This window comes from Lycorma delicatula, chromosome 3, assembly GCF_047948215.1.
Source record: "Lycorma delicatula isolate Av1 chromosome 3, ASM4794821v1, whole genome shotgun sequence".
NCBI lineage: Eukaryota > Metazoa > Arthropoda > Insecta > Hemiptera > Fulgoridae > Lycorma > Lycorma delicatula.
The window spans coordinates 106246171-106268814 of NC_134457.1; the positions used below are offsets into that span (position 1 = coordinate 106246171).

The 22644-nt window shown below is 30.9% G+C and overlaps 1 protein-coding gene across 1 annotated transcript; it reads right to left on the reverse strand.

Annotated features, from left to right (window-relative positions):
* Positions 1 to 8123: 8123 nt before the first annotated feature.
* Positions 8124 to 16596, reverse strand: LOC142320957 (uncharacterized). Its single transcript, XM_075358944.1, has 3 exons — positions 16491 to 16596; positions 9280 to 9458; positions 8124 to 8496 (listed from the first exon to the last, which is right to left on the reverse strand). Exons 2-3 carry the CDS (start codon positions 9456 to 9458, stop codon positions 8199 to 8201), a joined length of 477 nt encoding a protein of 158 aa, XP_075215059.1. The 5' UTR covers positions 16491 to 16596; the 3' UTR covers positions 8124 to 8198.
* Positions 16597 to 22644: the final 6048 nt, after the last annotated feature.

Below are 22644 nucleotides of genomic sequence, written 5' to 3' on the forward strand. Positions count from 1 at the left end.
CATGTTTTCATTTCACTTATATTATTTTCTTACTAGAAACTACTTAATCCCTTTTTCCCAGTAGAACTGTAATAATGTCCAGATTATCATATTGCCTCAGTAAAGTCATATACTTCAATATAGGTAGCACATATAATACATGGTTCCCCAAAGAAGGGTATATAATTTTTTGCATTTCATTCTAATAATTTTTTTTTTTTAATTTATAAAACAACTAATGTTTTCTATTTAAAAGAATAAGTAAAATTCATACTCTTTTTACTCATTAAATGAATAAGAAAATATATGCAACAATTAAAAAAAAAATTAAGTTTAAAATTTATAAAATAAATATATTATTTAGTATTTTGGCTTGGTTCGGGTGATTTTCTAGTAAATATCGTCCAAAAATGATAAGAAACATCATTAACTTATGAACAGCAGTTCATAATTGTTTATAATAATAAAAATGATCAAGTTGTTGATAATAAACTAATAATGTTAATCCAAGATGTTTTAAAAGCATATAACTTCCAACAAACATGTTTGTTTTCAAAGTTCCCCAAGAAAATTTGAACTCCCATTTCCATTAACATGAAAACGTTGTGTTCTCTGGGCACTTCTACGTTAAAGAGCTTGTGAATGATGATATTCAAAGTTACTAAATATCGATTTTTGCAATCCTTGAATCCATTTTGACTAGTTTCGATGTGATGTCTGTATGAAAATATGTACATACCTCAAAAAGGATTAGATGTAGGATGTTGAAATTTAAGATTTAGGACTGTTGTAACAGCTAGTTGAACACCTCCCTTTTTGATTGTAAAATCCAAAAATATTTGGATTTTTTATTTTATATTTACTGCAGTAATAAGCCCTCATTGAGAGTTTTTTAACGATATATCATAAGTGGTACTTATTTTCATTGGTTCCAGAGTTATAGACAAATGAAATTATAATTAATGAAATATTTGGATCTTACAAGGGGAGGCACTTGGTTAGAATCTAACTCGATCTACTTTTTTTTAACTTTCTTTCTAATTTAAATATATTGATTTATTAATAATTATTAACATGTGATTGTAAAAAAAATTACAATAAATAATTATATTTAAATAACAATAAAAAAAAGAATATCAGACGTTTTTAAAGAAATAAAATTTTATGTACTTTACATTTTTAAAAAAATGTGTAAACGTAATTTAAACAGGGTCAATATTTACAAGGAATTCATGTGATGTCCACAGCAGATTTATTTGAAAAGTTAAGTAAATGTAAAAATCCATTTTATTTGATAAATATAAATTTTATATCCTCTATTATTAGGAATTTCTTTTATATTACAATTAAACTTACCATAAATTATTTAAATCAAGAAATATGCTAAATAAAAGTTTTTTTTTACTTCATTGTAAAATAACCTTTAAACTTCATATTTAAATGGAGACAATATGAGCTATAAAATATCTGTTTTGTGCAATAAGCAAGTCAATTTTATAGATATTAAAAAAAAAATCTATCTTACTATTTTATTATTTAATCCTGAATGAGATATTACATTCTTCACTGTTCAGACAGTGATGACAATATATAAAAAATCTATCTTAATAAGGTATACTACCTAAGGTATAGATAGCTTTTTTTTTTGTCTTCAGTCATTTGACTGGTTTGATGCAGCTCTCCAAGATTCCCTATCTAGTGCTAGTCGTTTCATTTCAGTATACCCTCTACATCCTACATCCCCAACAATTTGTTTTACATACTCCAAACGTGGCCTGCCTACACAATTTTTCCCTTCTACCTGTCCTTCCAATATTAAAGCGACTATTCCAGGATGCCTTAGTATGTGGCTTATAAGTCTGTCTCTCCTTTTAACTATATTTTTCCAAAAGCTTCTTTCTTCATCTATTTGCCGCAATACCTCTTCATTTGTCACTTTATCCACCCATCTGATTTTTAATATTCTCCTATAGCACCACATTTCAAAAGCTTCTAATCTTTTCTTCTCAGATACTCCGATTGTCCAAGTTTCACTTCCATATAAAGCGACACTCCAAACATACACTTTCAGAAATCTTTTCCTGACATTTAAATTAATTTTTGATGTAAACAAATTATATTTCTTACTGAAGACTCGTTTAGCTTGTGCTATTCGGCATTTTATATCGCTCCTGCTTCGTCCATCTATAGTAATTTTACTTCCCAAATAACAAAATTCTTCTACCTCCATAATCTTTTCTCCTCCTATTTTCACATTCAGTGGTCCATCTTTGTTATTTCTACTACATTTCATTACTTTTGTTTTGTTCTTGTTTATTTTCATGCGATAGTTCTTGCGCAGGACTTCATCTGTGCCGTTCTTATGTTCTTCAATTGTTATTGTTGCTGTTTGGTTCCTGTACATGTTAGCAATTGTTCTTCTATCTCTGTATTTGAACCCTAATTTTTTTTAAAATGCTGAACATTTTATTCCAGTTTACATTATCGAAAGCATTTTCTAGGTCTATAAACGCCAAGTATGTTGGTTTGTTTTTCTTTAATCTTCCTTCTACTATTAATCTGAGGCCTAAAATTGCTTCCCTTGTCCCTATACTTTTCCTGAAACCAAATTGGTCTTCTCCTAACACTTCTTCCACTCTCCTCTCAATTCTTCTGTATAAAATTCTAGTTAAGATTTTTGATGCATGAGTAGTTAAACTAATTGTTCTAAATTCTTCACATTTATCTGCCCCTGCTTTCTTTGGTATCATAACTATAACACTTTTTTTGAAGTCTGACGGAAATTCCCCTTTTTCATAAATATTCCACACCAGTTTGTATAATCTATCAATCGCTTCCTCACCTGCACTGCGCAGTAATTCTACAGGTATTCCGTCTATTCCAGGAGCCTTTCTGCCATTTAAATCTTTTAATGCTCTCTTAAATTCAGATCTCAGTATTGTTTCTCCCATTTCATCCTCCTCAACTTCCTCTTCTTCCTCTATAACACCATTTTCTAATTCATTTCCTCCGTATAACTCTTCATATATTCCACCCATCTATCGACTTTACCTTTCGTATAATATATTGGTGTACCATCTTTGTTTAACTCATTATTAGATTTTAATTTACGTACCCCAAAATTTTCCTTAACTTTCCTGTATGCTCCGTCTATTTTAGCAATGTTCGTTTCTCTTTCCACTTCTGAACACTTTTCTTTAATCCACTCTTCTTTCGCCAGTTTGCACTTCCTGTTTATAGCATCTCTTAATTGCCGATAGTTCCTTTTACTTTCTTCATCATTAGCATTCTTATATTTTCTACATTCATCGATCAGCTGCAATATATCGTCTGAAACCCAAGGTTTTCTACCAGTTCTCTTTATTCCGCCTAAGTTTGCTTCTGCTGATTTAAGAATTTCCTTTTTAACATTCTCCCATTCTTCTTCTACATTTTCTACCTTATCTTTTTTACTCAGACCTCTTGCGATGTCCTCCTCAAAAATCTTCTTTACCTCCTCTTCCTCAAGCTTCTCTAAATTCCACCGATTCATCTGACAACTATTCTTCAAGATTTTAAACCCCAATCTACATTTCATTATCACTAAATTATGGTCGCTAACAATGTCTGCTCCAGGGTAAGTTTTGCAGTCAACGAGTTGATTTCTAAATCTTTGCTTAACCATGATATAATCTATCTGATACCTTGCAGTATCGCCTGGCTTTTTCCAAGTGTATATTCTTCTATTATGATTTTTAAATTGGGTGTTGGCAATTACTAAATTATACTTCGTGCAAAACTCTATAAGTCGGTCCCCTCTTTCATTCCTTTTGCCCAGCCCGTATTCATCCAGTATATTTCCTTCCTTGCCTTTTCCAATGCTTGCATTCCAATCTCCAACTATTGTTAAATTTTCATCTCCTTTTAGGTGTTTAATTGCTTCATCAATCTCTTCGTATACACACTCTACCTCATCATCATCATGGGCGCTTGTAGGCATATAAACGTTAACAATCGTTGTCGGTTTAGGTTTTGATTTTATCTTTATTACAATGATTCTATCGCTATGCGTTTTGAAATACTCCACTTTCCTCCATATCTTCTTGTTCATCACGAAACCTACTCCTCCCTGCCCATTATTTGACGCTGAGTTAATTACTCTAAAATCACCTGACCAAAAGTCGCCTTCCTCTTCCCACCGAACCTCACTAATTCCTACTATATCCACATTTGTCCTACCCATTTCCCTTTTTAAATTTTCTAGCCTACCAACCTTTTTTAAGCTTCTAACATTCCACGCTCCGACTCGTAGAATGTTATTTTTTAATTTTCTGGTGACCCCTTCTTTAGTAGTCCCCACCCGGAGATCCGAACGGGGGACTATTTTACCTCCGGAATATTTTACCAAGGAAGGCGACTCCATTATTGCTATGTGAAAATGCAGAGAGCAACATTTTCTTGGAAAAAAAGCAGCTGTAGTTTTCCATTGCTTTCAGCTGCGCAGTACTCAGAGAACTGAGTGATGTTGATACGGCCATTTAAGTCATTGTGACTCACGCCCCTAACATTTACTGAAAGAGCTGCTGCCCTCTTTCAGGAATCATTCCTTAGTCTGGCTCTCAAACAGATACCTCTCCGATATGGTTGCACCTTCGGTCCAGCTACTCTGTATCCCTGGCACTCAAGCCCCCTCACCAACGGCAAGATCTCATGATTCACAGAGGAGGGCATAGATAGCAAGCACCTTATTGACTAAAATTAGTCATTTTAACCTCAAATTAAATGTTAATAAAAAAATTTACTACAGTTAACTTTTTTAAATAAATTAAGGGTCCAGCAGTTTCGAATCGAATTATGGGAACTGTTGAATAAAATAATTAGAATTGGATGCTAATTAGGTGAGATCCTAACTTATGTGAGAATTTCTTGTTTTTAACCATAAATGAATCACATAATTTGTTTTACCTCCACAAATTATTCTTAAAGTAAACTGAGAATTAACTTAAATATAATGGCACCATTTAGAAGAACTTGAGTCACAATGCAATTGTTGAAATTTCATTTGAAGAGGAATTGCTGTTTTCTAAATATAAATCTGTTTAAAAGCAACTACTTGTGCCACAGCAACTTCATTTTTTTAATAGACAGAGGTTCTGTTACATTAACAATATATAAAAAATGACATTATTGAGCAAGAGAGATCTTGATAGTTACATAAAGTGGTGCCTCTTTGTTCTGCACTATTAAGTAGTACCCCTTAAGTGGTGCACCCACCTTTTTTTTCTGTTTAGCCTCCGGGAATCACCGTCAGGTATTACTTCAGAGAATGAATGAGGATGGTATGTATGAGTGCAAGTAAAGTGTAGTCTTGTACAGTCTCAGATCGACCATTTCTGAGATGTGTGATTAATTGAAACCCAACAATCAAAGAACACTGGTATCAACGATCTAGTATTCAAATCCGTATAAAAGAAACTGCCTTTACTAGAATTTGAACGTTGGAATTCTCGACTTTGAAATCAGCTTATTTTCGAAGACCTGTTCACCACTAGACCAAACCAATGGGTTAACTGGTGCACCCCTTTCTTTCTTTCATTTTCCTGTTTAGCCTCCGGTAACTACCGTTTAGATAATTCTTCAGAGGATGAATGAGGATGATATGTATGAGTGTAAATGAAGTGTAGTCTTGTACATTCTCAGTTCAGCCATTCCTGAGATGTGTGGTTAATTGAAACCCAACCACCAAAGAACACCGATATCCACGATCTAGTATTCAAATCCGTGTAAAAATAACTGGCTTTACTAGGACTTGAACGCTGGATCTCTCGACTTTGAAATCAGCTGATTTGGGAAGATGCGTTAATCACTAGACCAACCCGGTGGGTTAACTGGCGCACTCCTACCCACATATAAGTTAACAAACCTGTAACTTGTTTAAAAAATAAGGTTTTTAAAAAAAGAAGAGAACAGTGGCTTAACAGATAAAACAGCTTATTTTGGTATGAGTTTTATTATATGCATTTTTACATGCCTTTTTAAGGTGTTATAATTGGGATAATTACCTGGATCCTCAATTTAGTTTATTAAAAAAAAGTTCTATGTAGAAAGAAATGATCACAATTTATTAATAACTAGCTGTACCCGCCACGCTTCGCTGTGGCATATTGTGGTTGCATGGATAAGAAATGAGAAACAAAACAAAGCATATGTTTCATAGAAGTTTAATTTTGCAATACTTGTTGATATACAATATTTTTTTCTTTTTCCACTGTCTGCGTAGATATAAAGCCTATCTGGTTTGCCGACTCGGGAACACGCACATGCAATTGTCCATGTGAGAAGCAATCCGCATCTAAATCTAAACCACACAATTCTAAAGATTGACCTTGAGCTTTATTGATTGTGATTGCAAATGCCAATCGAATTGGGAATTGCAATCTTTTAAATTGAAATGGTGTATCGGTTGGGATCATGGGTATTCGAGGAATGAGGACATCTTCACCTTTGAAAGGCCCCGTTAAAATCTTGCTTCCACTACGTTATTCATCAATTTCTTAACTGCAAGTCGCGTGCTGTTAAAGTGTTTTGGCTGATTAATATTCCGCAACAGGATAATTGGCACAACTATTTTCAATTTTAATATGTATGGTGGCAATCCTGGCAGATCAAGTGATTTTAAAAATTCCGTTGGATAATTAACTACTTCATCTGCTTCCACAACGGTGTCTATCGACTTATATGTAATTTCCTCACTTTGAATGCTGGATTGAATAACATTATTAAGTTGATATACATATTTATTCTTTGCGGCAAGGTTAGCTCGTTCACTGAGCCAATCGTGATTTCTATGATTAATTTGAATATCAGGAAATACTTTTTCGATCAGTTCTCCTTTCGATGTTCTAAATTACAAAATTTATCAAGAAATGATATTCGTCTAGACGTCTCATCGACTGCCAGCTGTCCGTTTCCAATGTCCAGTAACTGTCGTGTGAGAATACCTCAGCTGATGGATCAGTTCTGCAGCTCGGGTGGGTGCTGGCATTCCCAATTGACTAAGAACTTTTTTTGCATTAGGTAAACACTTGTCTTCAATATTTATCAATACTTCGTTGTAAAAAGCTTCTGTAAATTCAGACAAAAGTGAATATTTAACCTAACAAAGGATTTTTTGGTCAGTATGTAGGGATATTATTTTCTGTGTATTGGGTTATTTCGACCTTTTTTTTTGCATAGTCTTAAGTCTATCTGGGCTATATGAAAGTTGGGTGTTTTAATTTATTTACTGTAAGTCATCCTTCTTGGTGGCTTTTCTTTTTGTTTTGGTGTTTTTTTTGTTTTTTTTTTAATAAAATACAGATGTTTAGCTATGATGTTAAATATAATTCAAAGAAATTTGTTACTTAATCAGTTGTGATATTGTTTACATTGGCAACATCCATACGGGCTCTTTGTGATTGGTCGTTGTGTTTGACAGCGGCTATCTTGCAGTGATCTGATTGGTTTTCCTTTGTTTACCTTTCCATCTGATATCATCATTCACAAGCTCTTTAACGTATAAGTGCCCAAAGAACACAACGATTTCATATAAATGGAAATGAGAGTTTAAATTTTCTTGGGGAACTTAGAAAACAAACATATGTTTGTTGGAAGTTATATGCTTTTAAAACAACTTGGATTAACATTATTAGTTTATTATCAGAAATTTGATCATTATTATTATTATAAACAATTATGAACTGCTGTTCATAAGTTAAAGATGTTTCTTATCATATTTGGACGATATTTACTAGAAAATCACCCGAACCAAACCAAAATACTACATCTTATATTTATTTTATAAATTTTTAACTTAATTTTTTTTTTCATTGTTGCATATATTTTCTTATTCATTTAATGAGTAAGAAAAGTATGAATTTACTCATTCTTTTAAATAGAAAATATTAATTGTTTTATAAATTTTAAAAACGAAAAACACTTTATTAGAATGAAATGCAAAGTATTATATACCCTTCTTTAAGGAACCACGTATTCTATGTGCTATCTATATTGAAGTATTTGACTTTACTGAGGCAATATGATAATCTGGACGGTATTACAGTTCAATTGGGAAAATAGATAAGTAGTTTCTAGTAAGACAATAATATAAGTGAAATGAAAACATGTTTGTATATATCATCAAAATTTATTCATGAAATTATTTTTACTAATCGATACATTTTTACTTCACTTGTTTGTTGTTAATGTTTTGTAATAATTTGATGAACCGTTCTATTAAACTGGTTAACATTTCCGTAGATTGTTAAATTAAAATTGAGTCCATAACTGCTGTTTGACTTAAAACTGATGACTGTGTAGTTGTATCCAACTCCTCCTTCCTTCAAAGACGGATATCCATTTTTACCTTTTCCTAATAAATCGAGGACCTTTAAATAACTAATTGTTAAATTGTTGTAACCGTATGCCGGATATTGGAAATCATAAGTAAAACTTTCATTCCCTTTTCCAGCTGCAGCAATTCCACTATGGTATAGTAATCTAGAAAACAAAAGTTAAAAATAATTAATGTTATTGTTCATAAACAGTAATTTTTCTATAAAATATATTTCATTAAAAAGTCATTGATTTCTTTTTTATAGCGTTATAGATGTCTACCACATTTCTTAGTTGGATTCAGTATGTTTTACACACACACACACACACACACACACACACACACACACACACACACACACACACACACACACACACAATTATATACATATTTATTTATGTTTGTAATTATCTATCTTTAAAATTACACAACAAACTTAATACAACATGAAAAACTAATTTTATGCGTCCCCATCAATTAATATAATAAATAATGTTAGTTAAAATATTTATTAATACAGGCACCAACAGTCTGATGCATAATAATAGTTGCTGATGGATGATAATGAAATTTAAAAGCCTGAAAAATGCCATGCCTTATACGGAATGAATCCAGGAAAGTTCAAATGAAATGAAGGGACATTACAACTCCTCCATAGAGATTGAAGGAGTAGTAGTAACTGCTTAAAAAAGCAATTAAAACAATTTTTTTAAATCTTAGTGGAATATTTCTGATGAATGACTTGTCTGTAATAAAAATTTTTGTTAGAAAAGTAAGTTATATACAATTTTTTTAAAATTGTTTTCAAATGTTTTATAATTAGTTTAACTGATGAGACGACTCATGCATCTAAAACGCATTTCTAATTATAACTAAAAAGAATGCTTAACTATTATTTATATTATAGGATTTAAAAATATTTCTAAATTGATAACACCTGTACTTACACATCTCCACCGGTTAGATTTCCGATAAAAAGATCATGTGTACCATTTATGCTTCCATTTTCGCTGAGTTGGTGATGGAATTTAGGATGAAATTTATATTCACCGAATGCCAAAGGAATCATTACCGCAAATCCGATTAAAAGTATTATGTTTGCTGTCATCGCTTTGGTGAACTCCATCTGAAATAAAAATTGCAATTACACATATATACAATACTTAAATTGTATTACTTTTTTTTTTTTTATATGGATACCTTTTCCATTTTGTTTACACAGGTATGTCCAACCGATTTTAAAACAGTTTTATTTATAATGAATTTAACAAAGTTAAATTAAACCATAAATCAGTAAGAATTCAATCGGTTTGAGCTTCTGCTGCCGTAAGAATGGAAGTCTTAAGGAGAACAGTAAATTTGCAGCCATATAACAGTAATTTTGTTTAAACTTCAATATTTTCATTTCTATTAATTCTTAAACCTTTGTTTCTAATCAAATAAAAGTCGCAATGATATTTTTACTTTCAACCAACAACTGGCTTCACAAATTTTATTTACAGCTAACGATTACAAAATATTATTTTTTTGTTTATAAATTTTAACTGAAATTTTATCCTTTTTTCCATTAATAATTAGAAATATCTTTAATGATCTGAACGTTTTTGTCTTTTATTGTCTCTATTGTCTTTTATCCTTTGCAAAATAATCCCATATCTAAAATTAAAAATACAAGCCTGTGATAAACTTCTGTATATAATGTATGATGGTTTAACTTAGAATACGATGTAAGTGGCCACTCGATAAATTTCTAGAAATTTATCTTGGAGCGTCTTAACTTAGGGCTATTTTTTCAAATACGGCGTGAACTTATCTATATATATTCTGGACAATAATTAAATTACAATATTTACATTTAGTGTACGCTTATTGGTTTATATTTATTTAATATTTGAGTTTTCTCATGGTATTTAATATATGTTCTTGTTTAATCTCAAGTTCAATTAAATTTTTGATTTTTTTAAAAAGTGTCATTATTTTTTAACAAAAGATTTAACGGTTTGTGACCAATTATCAACGTATAGCTCATATTCTACGTTAACGTTTGGTAAAAAAATAAGACTGGTAAATTTTCTTAACTAATAAGAGCGTTTATCTCAACATATACGACGCATTAAGTGTAGTTGTGTGCCGCCATCGTAGTGTCATTGACATTTTTTAAAACAAATCTCTTTATTTTTCTCCATTTTTTATAAGTATGTTGCAGTTAACAGCGAGACTCACTTCTTTCCATTAGTTTTGTCAGTTTGACAATTCTATTAATATAATATCTTTCTTTTGAATATTTTTTTTTTTTTTTTTAATTCTTTGCTGTGGTGTATATGTTTCTTTCTTTAATTTAATTTTTGAATTAGAATTTGATTAAATAATTTTAAAAAATATCACTTACTTTAAACACTCGTAATAAAGTTGAAAATAATTCATCAGAAAAAAATGTTACATCCCGGATAAATTTCTAAAAATTTAGCTTGGAGCATCTGTATTTAGCGCTATTTTTTCATGAAAGGCGTGAACGTATCTATCATATATTTTCGACGGTAAATAAAATACAAAATTTACATTCAGTGTACTATTATTGGTTGTGTACTAATTCAGTGTACCAATTTTGCACGAGGTTCGGCTAATAAATTTTTCTTATATATGCTTAGCATGGTAATGAAAAACAGATACTGGAATGAAATAAAAAATGAATAAAAGTACAATACCTTAGCTGCAAAATGCAGTATTTATTTTTCGCTATAATCCCCATGTACTATTTTTCCAACGTGTGACAAGGTTTTGTCACTGAAAGATTCTGTGAGCTTTCTCGGAACAAAGCGGCCACACCTTCTTTCATCTCATCGTCAGTGGTCACAGTCGTTTCATGTCATGTCATCGTGCGGGGGAGAGCCATCAGAAAGTTTACACGGTACCCATCGTGCACAGATTTTACGGTAACCCAATTGCTCTATAATATGACCAACTCGTTCTTTAGATATGCCTAACTGAATAGCGATGCGTTGCTGGGTGATTCACCGGTCACTTTGAAGCAAATCGTCCACCACTTTCGATGTTTCTCGTCGGTCACAGGAACTGGTCGTCCGCTGCAAGATGCATCCTCAATTGTCACTTTACCAGCTTCACATTCGCGAAATTTTAACGCCCACCTATTTACAGTACCCTACAACAGTTTCACTACTGTAAACCGCTTTTAAACGATGAAAAATATTCGTAGGATTTAGATTTTCTGATGTTAAATATTTGATCCCTGTGCGCTGTTTTGACTGTGTTGACAAATTGGCCGTACTCGACTACATTTTAACTGCTACTGAAAATAAACCGAAAAACAATTTCAAATAGAGGGGGTATTTTAGCTACCATCTGCTGTCACGCTAAACTCGATAGTACCTTTTGTCTCCGTGTAGCACGCTAGTGGACAAAGTTTTATCAGCCGAGCCTCGTATTTATCTATTATTCAAAAATGAAATAATAATTATTAATCAGAAAGTTTTCTTAGTCTTTAAAAAAATATTATTTTTTATATTTATTCTTTACTTTGTATTTTTCTGGTTATTAAAAAAGCGTTTCACTCAATACCTTTTAGGAAGTTAGAAATTGTGAAATTAGAGAATATCTTTACAATTTATTCAACTTTTTATTACTAGGAGAAAAGAAGCTATTATTTTTGGGAGGTATGATAATTCTTTTATCGAGATTGATGTAATGTTTCGTCAGTAATCTTATGAACTTTTGTATTTAAAAGGAATATATATTTACAATATTATATACTAGTTATATTCTATGTATATTATAAATAACTGAATATTGCAAGTTGAAATTTACTCTTTTTTCAGATAACGAAACGATTAATTTTGGTACTGATTTTGTTTAGATTAGTTTAGAGAGATCTGAAAATATTATTACGGTTTTAGCAATCAGATACTAACCAGTTATCAATAAATTGTGTTAAAATTGAAGTCTTATACTTTTACATAGTGTTTTTTAAATTTTACAAAACTGAAGAGAAAGTCCTACTATATAACAGGCGGAAACGTAGTTACATGATAATTATGTAACACTTTACTGTGTGTATCTTAATTATTTGTTTTATATTAAATATAAGTTTCAAATTTGATTTATGTTTTAAAAATGTTACTAATTATGTTCGTAGATGATTTTACAGTTTATTATATTGAACTGTTTTCTGAATTTTCCTTGCTAAAGAATAATAATGACTGTATTATTATTGATTTTTTTTTAACTAGAATATTAGTTAAACAGAATATAATTTTCGAAATTTCATAAATGTACAACATTCCTTAGAATCTAAAGATTAGGATGAAATAAAAATTATTAATCAGAATTTTTCTTAGTCTTTTATGAAATAAAATTAATTCATGTAAATTATTTTTGTTTTTTTTTATTATTCAATTTTCAGATTTTTTCCGGCAATTATCTCTAGTTTTCTGACTTTTGCATAAGGACAAGTTAAGGTTTAATTCTCGGTTATAAAATCTATTATAATTTCTACATTTGTATAAGTAATACATACCAAAATAGTTTTAAAAAAATTATCTGTTTTATCGTAAATTAAAACTATCATTCATTTTTGATTGCATCTTTTAGTTCATGATAAACGAAATGTTTAATAAAAAAATAAAATGATAATTACTTTTAATTCTTAACTAAGAAGAAAATTATAAGCTACTATAACATGAAAAATAATTTATCTTACCGTAACGTCTGTTTAAGATCTGGAAAACTGTTTGGAGAAATAATTATTTCTTACTCTTTCGTTTTCCGTAGTAAAGTGAATTAAATTAATTAGTGTCCGGTTTATAAATGTTTAATTTTATCTTTGGAAAAATAAAATTACGTAATTACTTTAATTTGATTAGATGAGTGTATTAGTTTACGTAAATCTGTATTGAAATAAACAAATTCTAAGAAACATCCAACTATGTCTATGTGAAGATCTCATTCACAAAAAAAATACTTAAATCACACGTTGTGTGATTTAAGTACCTACTCGACTACATTTTAATTGCTACTGAAAACAAACCGATAAACGGATTTCAAATAGAGGGGTTATTTTAGCTACCATGTGCTGTCACGCTCAACTTGATAGTACCTCTTGTCTCCGTGTACCATGCTAGTGGGCAAATTTTTCTTATCAGCCGTGCTTCGTATTTATCTTTTATTCAAAAAAAAAGATTTACGTAATATTCTGTTTTCTTTTAATATTTATTTTATTCGTTTGATTTTCAGTCATAAAAATCCTTTATCAGTTTATTTTTTTAAAAATACAGATACAAAAATATTACTGCAGAACGTATTAAATATTATTGAGGAACTCATGAAATACATTTTTTTGAAAACCCTCTGACTCACATAATACACATCCCCCGACATCCGTAGAAACCCAAAAAAATAACTGAATAAAATATTTCACTAGAAATACTTTTTTTTTTCAGTAAAGACTGAAGAAGATAGAAGTACATCTACTACTTCAAGAGTTACCGATTCCGATGTCGATCAAGCTGGTCTTCGATTTCATTTTTATTTTCTTGATGAATATAAGTAAAAATAAGAACTTTATGTTACAAAACCTAATTTTAGCCACTTTTGCCTTTTTAGCATTTTTTTATTTACCTCTTTATTTGCTTTTCCAACAAACTTCTTTTTCTAAAAAGTATTTTATTATTACTGTTTCTAAGATCGGTTATGAGAATTAAGTAATTGCTTCTATGCTTTAATGCCAGTTTTCTGTATCACATTTGTTAATTTATTATTTATTCTTTAAACAACTTTTTTTTTTTTTAAATATGACTTAATTATTTATAATTCATAATTTATTAATTTACAATTTCTTTATTCTTTAGTTAATAATATTCTTTATAATAATAATTATTTATCTATTTTTAACTGTATTTTTCACGAAAGTATTTCACATAAACATCTGAACATAAATTTAGTAATATAATTATTAAAATTACCAAGTAAATGAAGCAGTGATCTTTAAAAAATATCAATAAAACCTGTATTTCCTCATTAAAAATCATAAGTGTGAAAAAAAGGTGAAAAAAATAATAAATTAAGAGCGCACGGCTCACTAATTTAGCCATGAACACGCTAAATTAGTGTTCGATGGCAGTACATAAGCAGTACGAAATATAGTGAGGGATCGTCGAATATGCTATTTCACTCATTTCAGATAAAAAATTACCACCAAGTAACGACAAAATGTAACAGATTCATAATCCAAGAAAAACTCACTTTCATTAGGTTTTAAAATGAAGCGGCAGCAGAGAAAATTTCATTTTGATAAAATTAAGCGGATAATTATATAATTTCAAAAAATCAGACTACTGAAGACCACATATTAGAAATAACTGAGACGATCGCCACAACGATAAATCTTAGAAAGAGTTGTATGAATATTTTTCTGGATATTAAAAAAGCGTTTCATTCGATACTTTTAAGGATGTTAGAAGGAATTAGAGAATATCTTTAAAATTTATCGAACTTTATATGACTTGTAGAAAGAAAACAAGCTATTCATTTTGGTGGTTGTGATAGTTCTTTTACGGAGATTATGTTATGTTTCGTCAGTTATGTTGTAACTATTTTTTCCTTTTGTATTTAAAAGGAAACTACTTTATATAATATTTGCAATATTTATAAATAACTTTAATTTATAATATATAATATATTTATGTATAATCTTGATAAAGCCTCGCATTGAAGGCGAAACGTGTGTTATTGTTTTGTATTTTGTTTTATTTTTAGGAATAATATCATAATATTGTAAAACGGTTGTTTTTACCTGAAGAATCATAATATGGTATATTTGTGATCTAAATATTTTATCTGCGTATTTATATCTATTTTATTTTTTTGTAGTGACTTATTTTGATCTGAGTATTTTGTGTTTTTATATATGTACGTGTTTAAATTGACTGAATTTGGAAATTGAAAACTGCTTTTTTTGAAGATGACATCGGTTAATTTGGTTACTGATTTTGTTTGTATTATTTTAGAGAGAGGTGCAAATGTTATTACGGGTTTAAAACAGGTGGTTATACAATAACTAGTTGCAATTAAAGTATTATACCATTTCAGTCCTATACTTTCATAGTATATTTTTAATTTCACACAAGTGAAGAGATTTTATTTACTAAAATCACTTAATAAAATTTCTTCTTATGTTTATAGACAACTTTCCAAATAAAAAATAATAATGATTATGTATATTACTGGAGCCAGACTATTATTTAAATGTAATAATAATTCAAAATGTCATAAATATAAAAGATTTCTACAATTTCAGTCAAAAAGAAATAAAATTTATTTATCTGAATTTTATCGTATTTGGTTTAGATTAATTAATTGGTTTCAGGTTTTTTTTAACCTACCGGGTTGGTCTAGTAGTGATAAACTCGTCAGCGCAAACAGCTGATTTCGAAGTCAAGAGTTCTAAGTTTCAAATCCTAGTAAAGGCAGTCAGTTACTTTTATACGGATTTGAATAGTAGATCGTCGATACCGTCGTTCTTTGGTGGTTCGGTTTCAATTAACCACACGTCTCAAGATCGGTTGACCTGAAACTGTACAAGACTATATTTCATTTTTATTCATACATATCATCCTCATTCTTCCTATGAAGTAATACCATACGATGGTTCCGGAGGCTAAAGACAAAAGAAAGAAAAAAGAGGTTTTTTCTTTCATTTTATTATTTCATTTTTCAACTAGTCACACTTTTCAGTAACGACGTGTGATTAATTGAAACCCAACCGCCAAAGAACACCGGTATCCACGATCTAGTGTTCAAAAGTAAATGAAAGCACGTAAGCTTGCCTTACTCTTGTTAGAATTTGAACCTGAGAACTTTAACTTCGAAATCAGCTGATTTTTGACGACAAGTTTAACACTAGACCAACCCGGTGGGTTATTATAATTTTTACTTTCGTATATGTTATCAAAGAAAATCATTTTGTTAAATTTATTTATTTTATCGCTAAAATAAAATTAGAAATCATTTTGATTGAAAAAATAAAGGTAATCAACCAACTTTTATTTCATATACAACTGGAATGATTAATAAAATAATAAGAATTACTTTTAATTCTTAACTTCAGCAATTTTTAAGCTATCATATGAAAAATTATAATTCTTACCTTAATGTGTATTAAAAGTTCCAGAAAACAATTTTGAGAAATAATTATTTCTTTGTAGTATGTTTGCCGTGGTAAAGTGAATTTAATTATTAATGCCCGGTTTATAAATGATTAATTTTATCTTTGGAAAATAAATTATTCACGTAATTACTTTAATTGCATTAGATAAGACTATTATTTTACTTAAATTACAAGTACTTTAACTGAAATAAAAAATTTGAAGAAATAACCAACTTGCTCGTATGTTGTCTGTCTATATGATGATCTCATTCACAAAAAAAATCTTAAAGCGCGCGTAAAGTACCCTAAATATCTATAATTGAATAAAACATTCAAGATATGTGAAAATATGTGAATTTTTTTTTCGAAGTTTTAGGGGCATCGACTGCTGTGGTCATTAGCCCCCTTCTAAATCAAGAAGAAAAAGAAAAATCCTTTTACTTCTCCGTTAATAGCACGAGCGACATAGTAGTAGGCTAGTCTTGTCATTATAGATCACCCAGAAATAGAGTTGTCAGGGAGTAATAAAAACCCCAAAAGAAACACAAAATTAGAAGGATGTAAAGGGTCCTTGTTACTTAAAACCGTATAAAATTGACACTTTAAAACACTTAAGCTTTCAAACCATTTCTTACAAAATGTTATCGATCCTGTATAACTAAATTCACGATCAAACAAAAGAAATTAAAATCTTCCTTTGATCAAAATTCTTAAAAAATTCTCTGTCATTATCGCCTAGGTTATCCGTTAGGCCATTCCGTTTATCCTTTCTTCTTCCGTTTTACTATCATCCTGAAGGTCTAGATGTCGAATTCCAAAGTATCTGAATCCAGGTAGATAGAATCTTCACATCCTTCACCGTAAATCGTGGAGGATATCTTGCATCAAATGACGCGATCAGAAGTACATCACAGTTGAGACTGGATGCACTCACTGCTAGAACATGTGGGACGGCCGAACTACTTGCCCTCTCACCCAAAAGGCTTCCGCGATTTCGGAGGCTCCATTGTTGCTTTTTTCTAAATCTTACTTTTCCAAAATCATTATTTCTGTTTTCACAGATCCCTGATCTGGGATTTTTTTTCAATCTGTACTTTGGCTGCAGTCTTCTTCATTGACTTAAAAGAAGCTGCAGGAGCCGCAGCAACCTGAATATAGGATGTAAACTTCGGTGATCGGCTCAACAAGAAGGTCAACAAGATTTCTGATCGATATCAATAAAAATAAAACCGTAAATCTGTTGCTTCCCAATATTATGTCTAAACATAATGTTACATAATTACGGGCTTTTGCACCAGTTTTTATAATATTGACATTTCTTTAGAAATGGATTGTAGGGTTTTAAGTGGCAATTGTATGTTTAATACACTCCTGTCACCTTCTGTTCTTTTCGGGTTTTAATATTCTATGACACTCCTATTTTCAGGATAATCTCTTTGATAAGAGTGGTCTTTTGATATGATTGCTATATTTGATATGGGTGGGAAAGTTTTAGATTGAGATTAGGGCTAAGGATCATAATAGTCTCCGTTATCCCCCCAAAAAAAAAAATTATTTATGTATTTTTTCATTAAAATTTTAAACATAATTTAATATTTAATTAGCTACAATTAACTAATTAGGTGCAGGCTATTTAAATACTTTGTAATGCGTTTCTGCGTGAAGCTCGATAATTAAGACCCGTTTCCGTTCTTATAGCACAAGGTTCAGAAAAATGACAATCCTCTGCATATAGGTTAAGTTTTGTTAGATTATGCTTATTATTTGTAATTACATCCATATAACATGAACAATTACTTGTACGTTGTGTAAAAAACCACAGTGGAGAAAAAAAATAGAAAAGACCCAACTTTTCTTCATTTTTTATGAAAAATTTCAGTAACGACAGTAGATTCACAGTCAAGTGATCTAGGCAAAATTTTACCTAACATAGTTTAAGATGTAAATTATTTGTTTTCTCATGTAAATTATTTGTTTGAATTCACCTAGTCTATTTACAGATTTTTCCCTTTTGACAAATTGCTGTAATTTTTTTTCATTAAGCTTAAGTAAACCGTCCGGTAGGCCCATTTGTATGCTTACGAATGTCCAGTTATACCTAAGATGAAAACTAGCTTCATAATAAATAAAAGTGATTTTTTATAAATGTGATTTTTATGAATGACAAAGAAAAATTCTTTATTTCTAAAACTCATTTACAAAAACCTAGTGTTTATCTCTTACAGATAAAGACTAGTAAATTTTACTTTATTGTACCAGGAAAAAACTAACAAAGCTTTCCGGTGATGTGAATTTCTTTTATGAGAAACAAACAAAATCAGAGTACTACTTGTTAAATACTACAGTCAAGTTATATATATATATATATATATATAACTATTGATATAGATTCTCAAATTTTAAGTGAAAAATTGGCGCGCGCACGCACACACACACACACACACACATATAATTATATATATATAACTAGCTGTACCCTGCCACGCTTCGCTGTGGCACACCGAAGTTTCTGCGACGTTTATCAATTGATCGTTTCTTCGATGGAGAACAATATCTCTGGAACTGATCTCCGACTATGACTACTTCGTCTATAGTTGGAGCATTATATCTCCGAACATGTTCTCCAGCGGGCGTTTTGTCTACGTGAATGACAATCTTGTGGGTATCTGATGGCATCATATCAATTGCCGTTTGAACAAACGCACCTAATTGTTCCTAATTGCTGCGAAATAATGGGTCTTCATAGCGAGGTATATATTCCACAACGTGCATCGACTTCATCTCTATCATCACCAATTAAGTACTTTTGAAGGAATTTATGGTCACTACCTGAGAACGGGAGCAGGGAGCCAGCTTTGTGATATATTTGCCCTTTGATTTTTAAAGTTGGCATGAATTGAGTCGTCATGATTTCCGCACCAAATGACGTAATTTGGAAGCTAGAGTTATATTTCCTGATGTTCAATAGGAAATACTTCGATTCAGCGATAGATCCAACAAGTAGAGTTTTCAATGGCTCTGGTGGTGGCAGACCTGGCAGTAGGTACAGACATGACTCATCTGGCCAATGACAACATGCCGACTTGAACTATAATCAACAGCTGGATTGTTCCGGAACGCAAGACGATTGTATTGCAGATTCAGATCAGCTGTTCTTTGGGTTCGTGTTTCAGCTATCCTCACCCTGTCGCGTTCATTCCGTTGAGAACGAACCAAATCTGTTGCTGCAGAACGCGACTGACGTGCTCGCAATCGTGCATCCTCAAACCAGGCTGCTCGTCTTTCTGCCGGTGCCACGTTACGTATCTGGATGGTGCTTAGTCTGTTCCTCTCTCGTACGGATGCCCGCTCTTCCTCAGTCATATTCGAAAGCCGTCTTCTTGATCCTTCTGTGTGGCGAGTGCAGCGGCCCAAATTCGATTTTCTGCAAGGCATTATTTCGGCTTTCACTGGAATACAAGGAAGGGATAACATTATAACCTCTTATGGCTCTCACAGCATTACAGAAAGAACAAAAAGTTTAATAACGAATAACTTTCATTTTGAAAAGGCCAAAAAAATTTATTTAACGTTTTTTCACCTATCTCTCATGGTTCTCATAGCTGCAGCTCGACAACAATGAGACACAGGACAGACAGTATTGAAAAGTGGCTAAAAATTAATAATATTAACTAAATACATGAATTTAAATAAATAAGTAAAATATTAGTTAAATGAAAAAGTTAAATAATAATTATAAAAAATTAATATTTTTTCTGACCTTCTCTCATATAAAACATAACCTCTACTTACGATTTGGTGAAAGACGCAGCTCAATCACGACACGATCTCACAGAAGTACCTCGATTAAAGTGAATATTTAATTCAGATTGTATAATAATCTGAATCAGATGCAAGTGGATACGTTTTTTTTTTTGTTAATAAACAATGTAATTGGGAATAGATATTGTTTTACATGTGACTGCGGTTGTCGTTAGCTAGTATGGCGATTGTTACCCTCGCTTCCGGCAGATGACGCGGTCACTGGTACACAGCTGACCGTTAAAAAACTGTTTTCGCGGTTGCGGGTATGTGACTGATGCGAAAAATATCTTTTGTGCGGGTTATATATTGTGCTAAAATTGAGCTCAATCGGTGCAGAACATTTTGAGTTTTTGAAGCGTACACAATCGAACTTAACATTTTTATATATAAGGATTTGTGGGCTGCGAAGGAAAAAGCCTTAAGTCGTGCGAAAAAACACATCATTTTAAATGCTTACAAGAGCAGAGTAATGCTTACAAATTACAGAATAATCAAACGGCGTTGATTTCAGATATTAATAAACTGCTAACGTAAGTAGAAGTTGTGTTGCTTCAGTGTACAACGTGATTCTCGAGTATGAATCTACTAATGAATTACGGTCTCCAAAGAAAACAATACCCCACAGGTCAATTGAGAAAAAGGTGAAATTTTGATAAAAACGCGATTCGTAAAAAATTACACGAATTTGAAATATTTAGAAATAGTATATATTTAGAAATAGTACGCTTCTTATCATTAAACGAAAAGAATTCCAGCCGTGTTATAGAAAAACAATGATATCAAAATGTGGCTTAGTTCAAAAGGAATAATTTTTGAAGTGGTTTAAGTTAATGTTCAATCATTGCAAAGGATTTCGCGTATTAAAAATAATTATAGTCCGTATAAAATTGGTTTGACACAAAACGCCATATTGGTAAGTCGTGTTTTTATTCGGCTCCTAACGAATATGTTTGCCGGCCTCCGTGGCGCGAGTGGTAAAGTCTCGGACTTTAATCCGGTGGTTCCGAGTTCGAATCCTAAAAATAGATAAAAACAATCTTTGATGTGGGTTATATATCGTGCTAAAATTTGAGCTCAATCGGTGCAGAACATTTTGAGTTTTTGATGCGTACTAAAACGAACTTAACATTTTTAAATGTAAAGATTTAAATAACATTTAATCTACTGAATCTTAGAAAGATTAATTCAGTAAATATATATATACGCAGAAGCATACACACACAGACTTTTTTCTTGGTCGGTGCCTCTATTTGAGTGTTATACTTGAGAAGACAAAAAAAAATTTTGCTTAGGATGATTAAAGTCTAGATAGACCGAAGAGCTCAGTACCAACGATCGTGAAATTTAAGCTTATATTGTACCTGAATTCCCTATTGAAGGGATCAGCAAAACAATGAGTAACACAAATGACTGTGCGGTGTCAACAAATGTAACTTCAGCGGTGTTAGCAAATTAAATTATTCGTATCGCTTTGATACGAATAATTTATCGTAATTAGAGCGGAATAAGTTTAACAAAATATATATATTATACATAAATCACATTTATTTATATATGCTATGGGAAAATCAAAGTTAATCACCATATCTTAGATATATTTTAATAATTAATTATTTGTTTAATTTTTTTAATTCATATTTTTATTACAAAGTATTATTTTAAACATCGTTTAATGAAGTATTATCATTACTGGTATATATAAAATATTTAAAGATCTTCCCAAAAAACGTAAGTTATACAATTTATCGCATTTCATTGTACTTGATCATGATGTGTAATGATCACAATCAGATGATTTAATGACACTTATTTATAATATAATTATCATAAAATCAATTCTGTCTTTTTATTTGAATTACTATCTTGTATGTTATATATATTTATTATTATTATTATTATTATTATTATTATTACATCTATTATTATTGTTGTTATTATTACAGTTATTTATTTTATTTTATATATTTTTAGTGCAATTAACTGTATTTATAAGACATTTTTACGTTTGTTAGTCTCTCAGTATCCTTGTCGAAGCACGAACACGGCGATAATATGTTGAATGTATTATCAAAGAATGAACGCTTGTTTGCTTCAATAAAAAAAAAACTGCAACTACTTCGATAAAAGTTTTTTAAATTTTTATTGATGGGTTTCGTTGCTAGCGAACAAAAAAGTCCCTTTCGGCACGCCAGAAGGCGGAGGTAGATTTCATCGGTGCTAAGTAGAGGATAACAAAAATTGAATCTTAAAGTTAAGAAACACTTGAAATTTACTCAATACGACAATGGTTGCATGTGAAAAAGTTTTAGCATACAACAAGCCCGATCTTAAAAGTCCAGCAACATTTTTG

Coding starts and splice junctions, on each gene's coding strand:
- LOC142320957 (XM_075358944.1), bottom strand. CDS start 9,458: ATGGAGTTCACCAAAGCGATGACAGCAAACATAATACTTTTAATCGGA. Junction 8,497..9,279: donor AATCTAACCGGTGGAGATGT/GTAAGTACAGGT, acceptor TTTGTTTTCTAG/ATTACTATACCATAGTGGAA.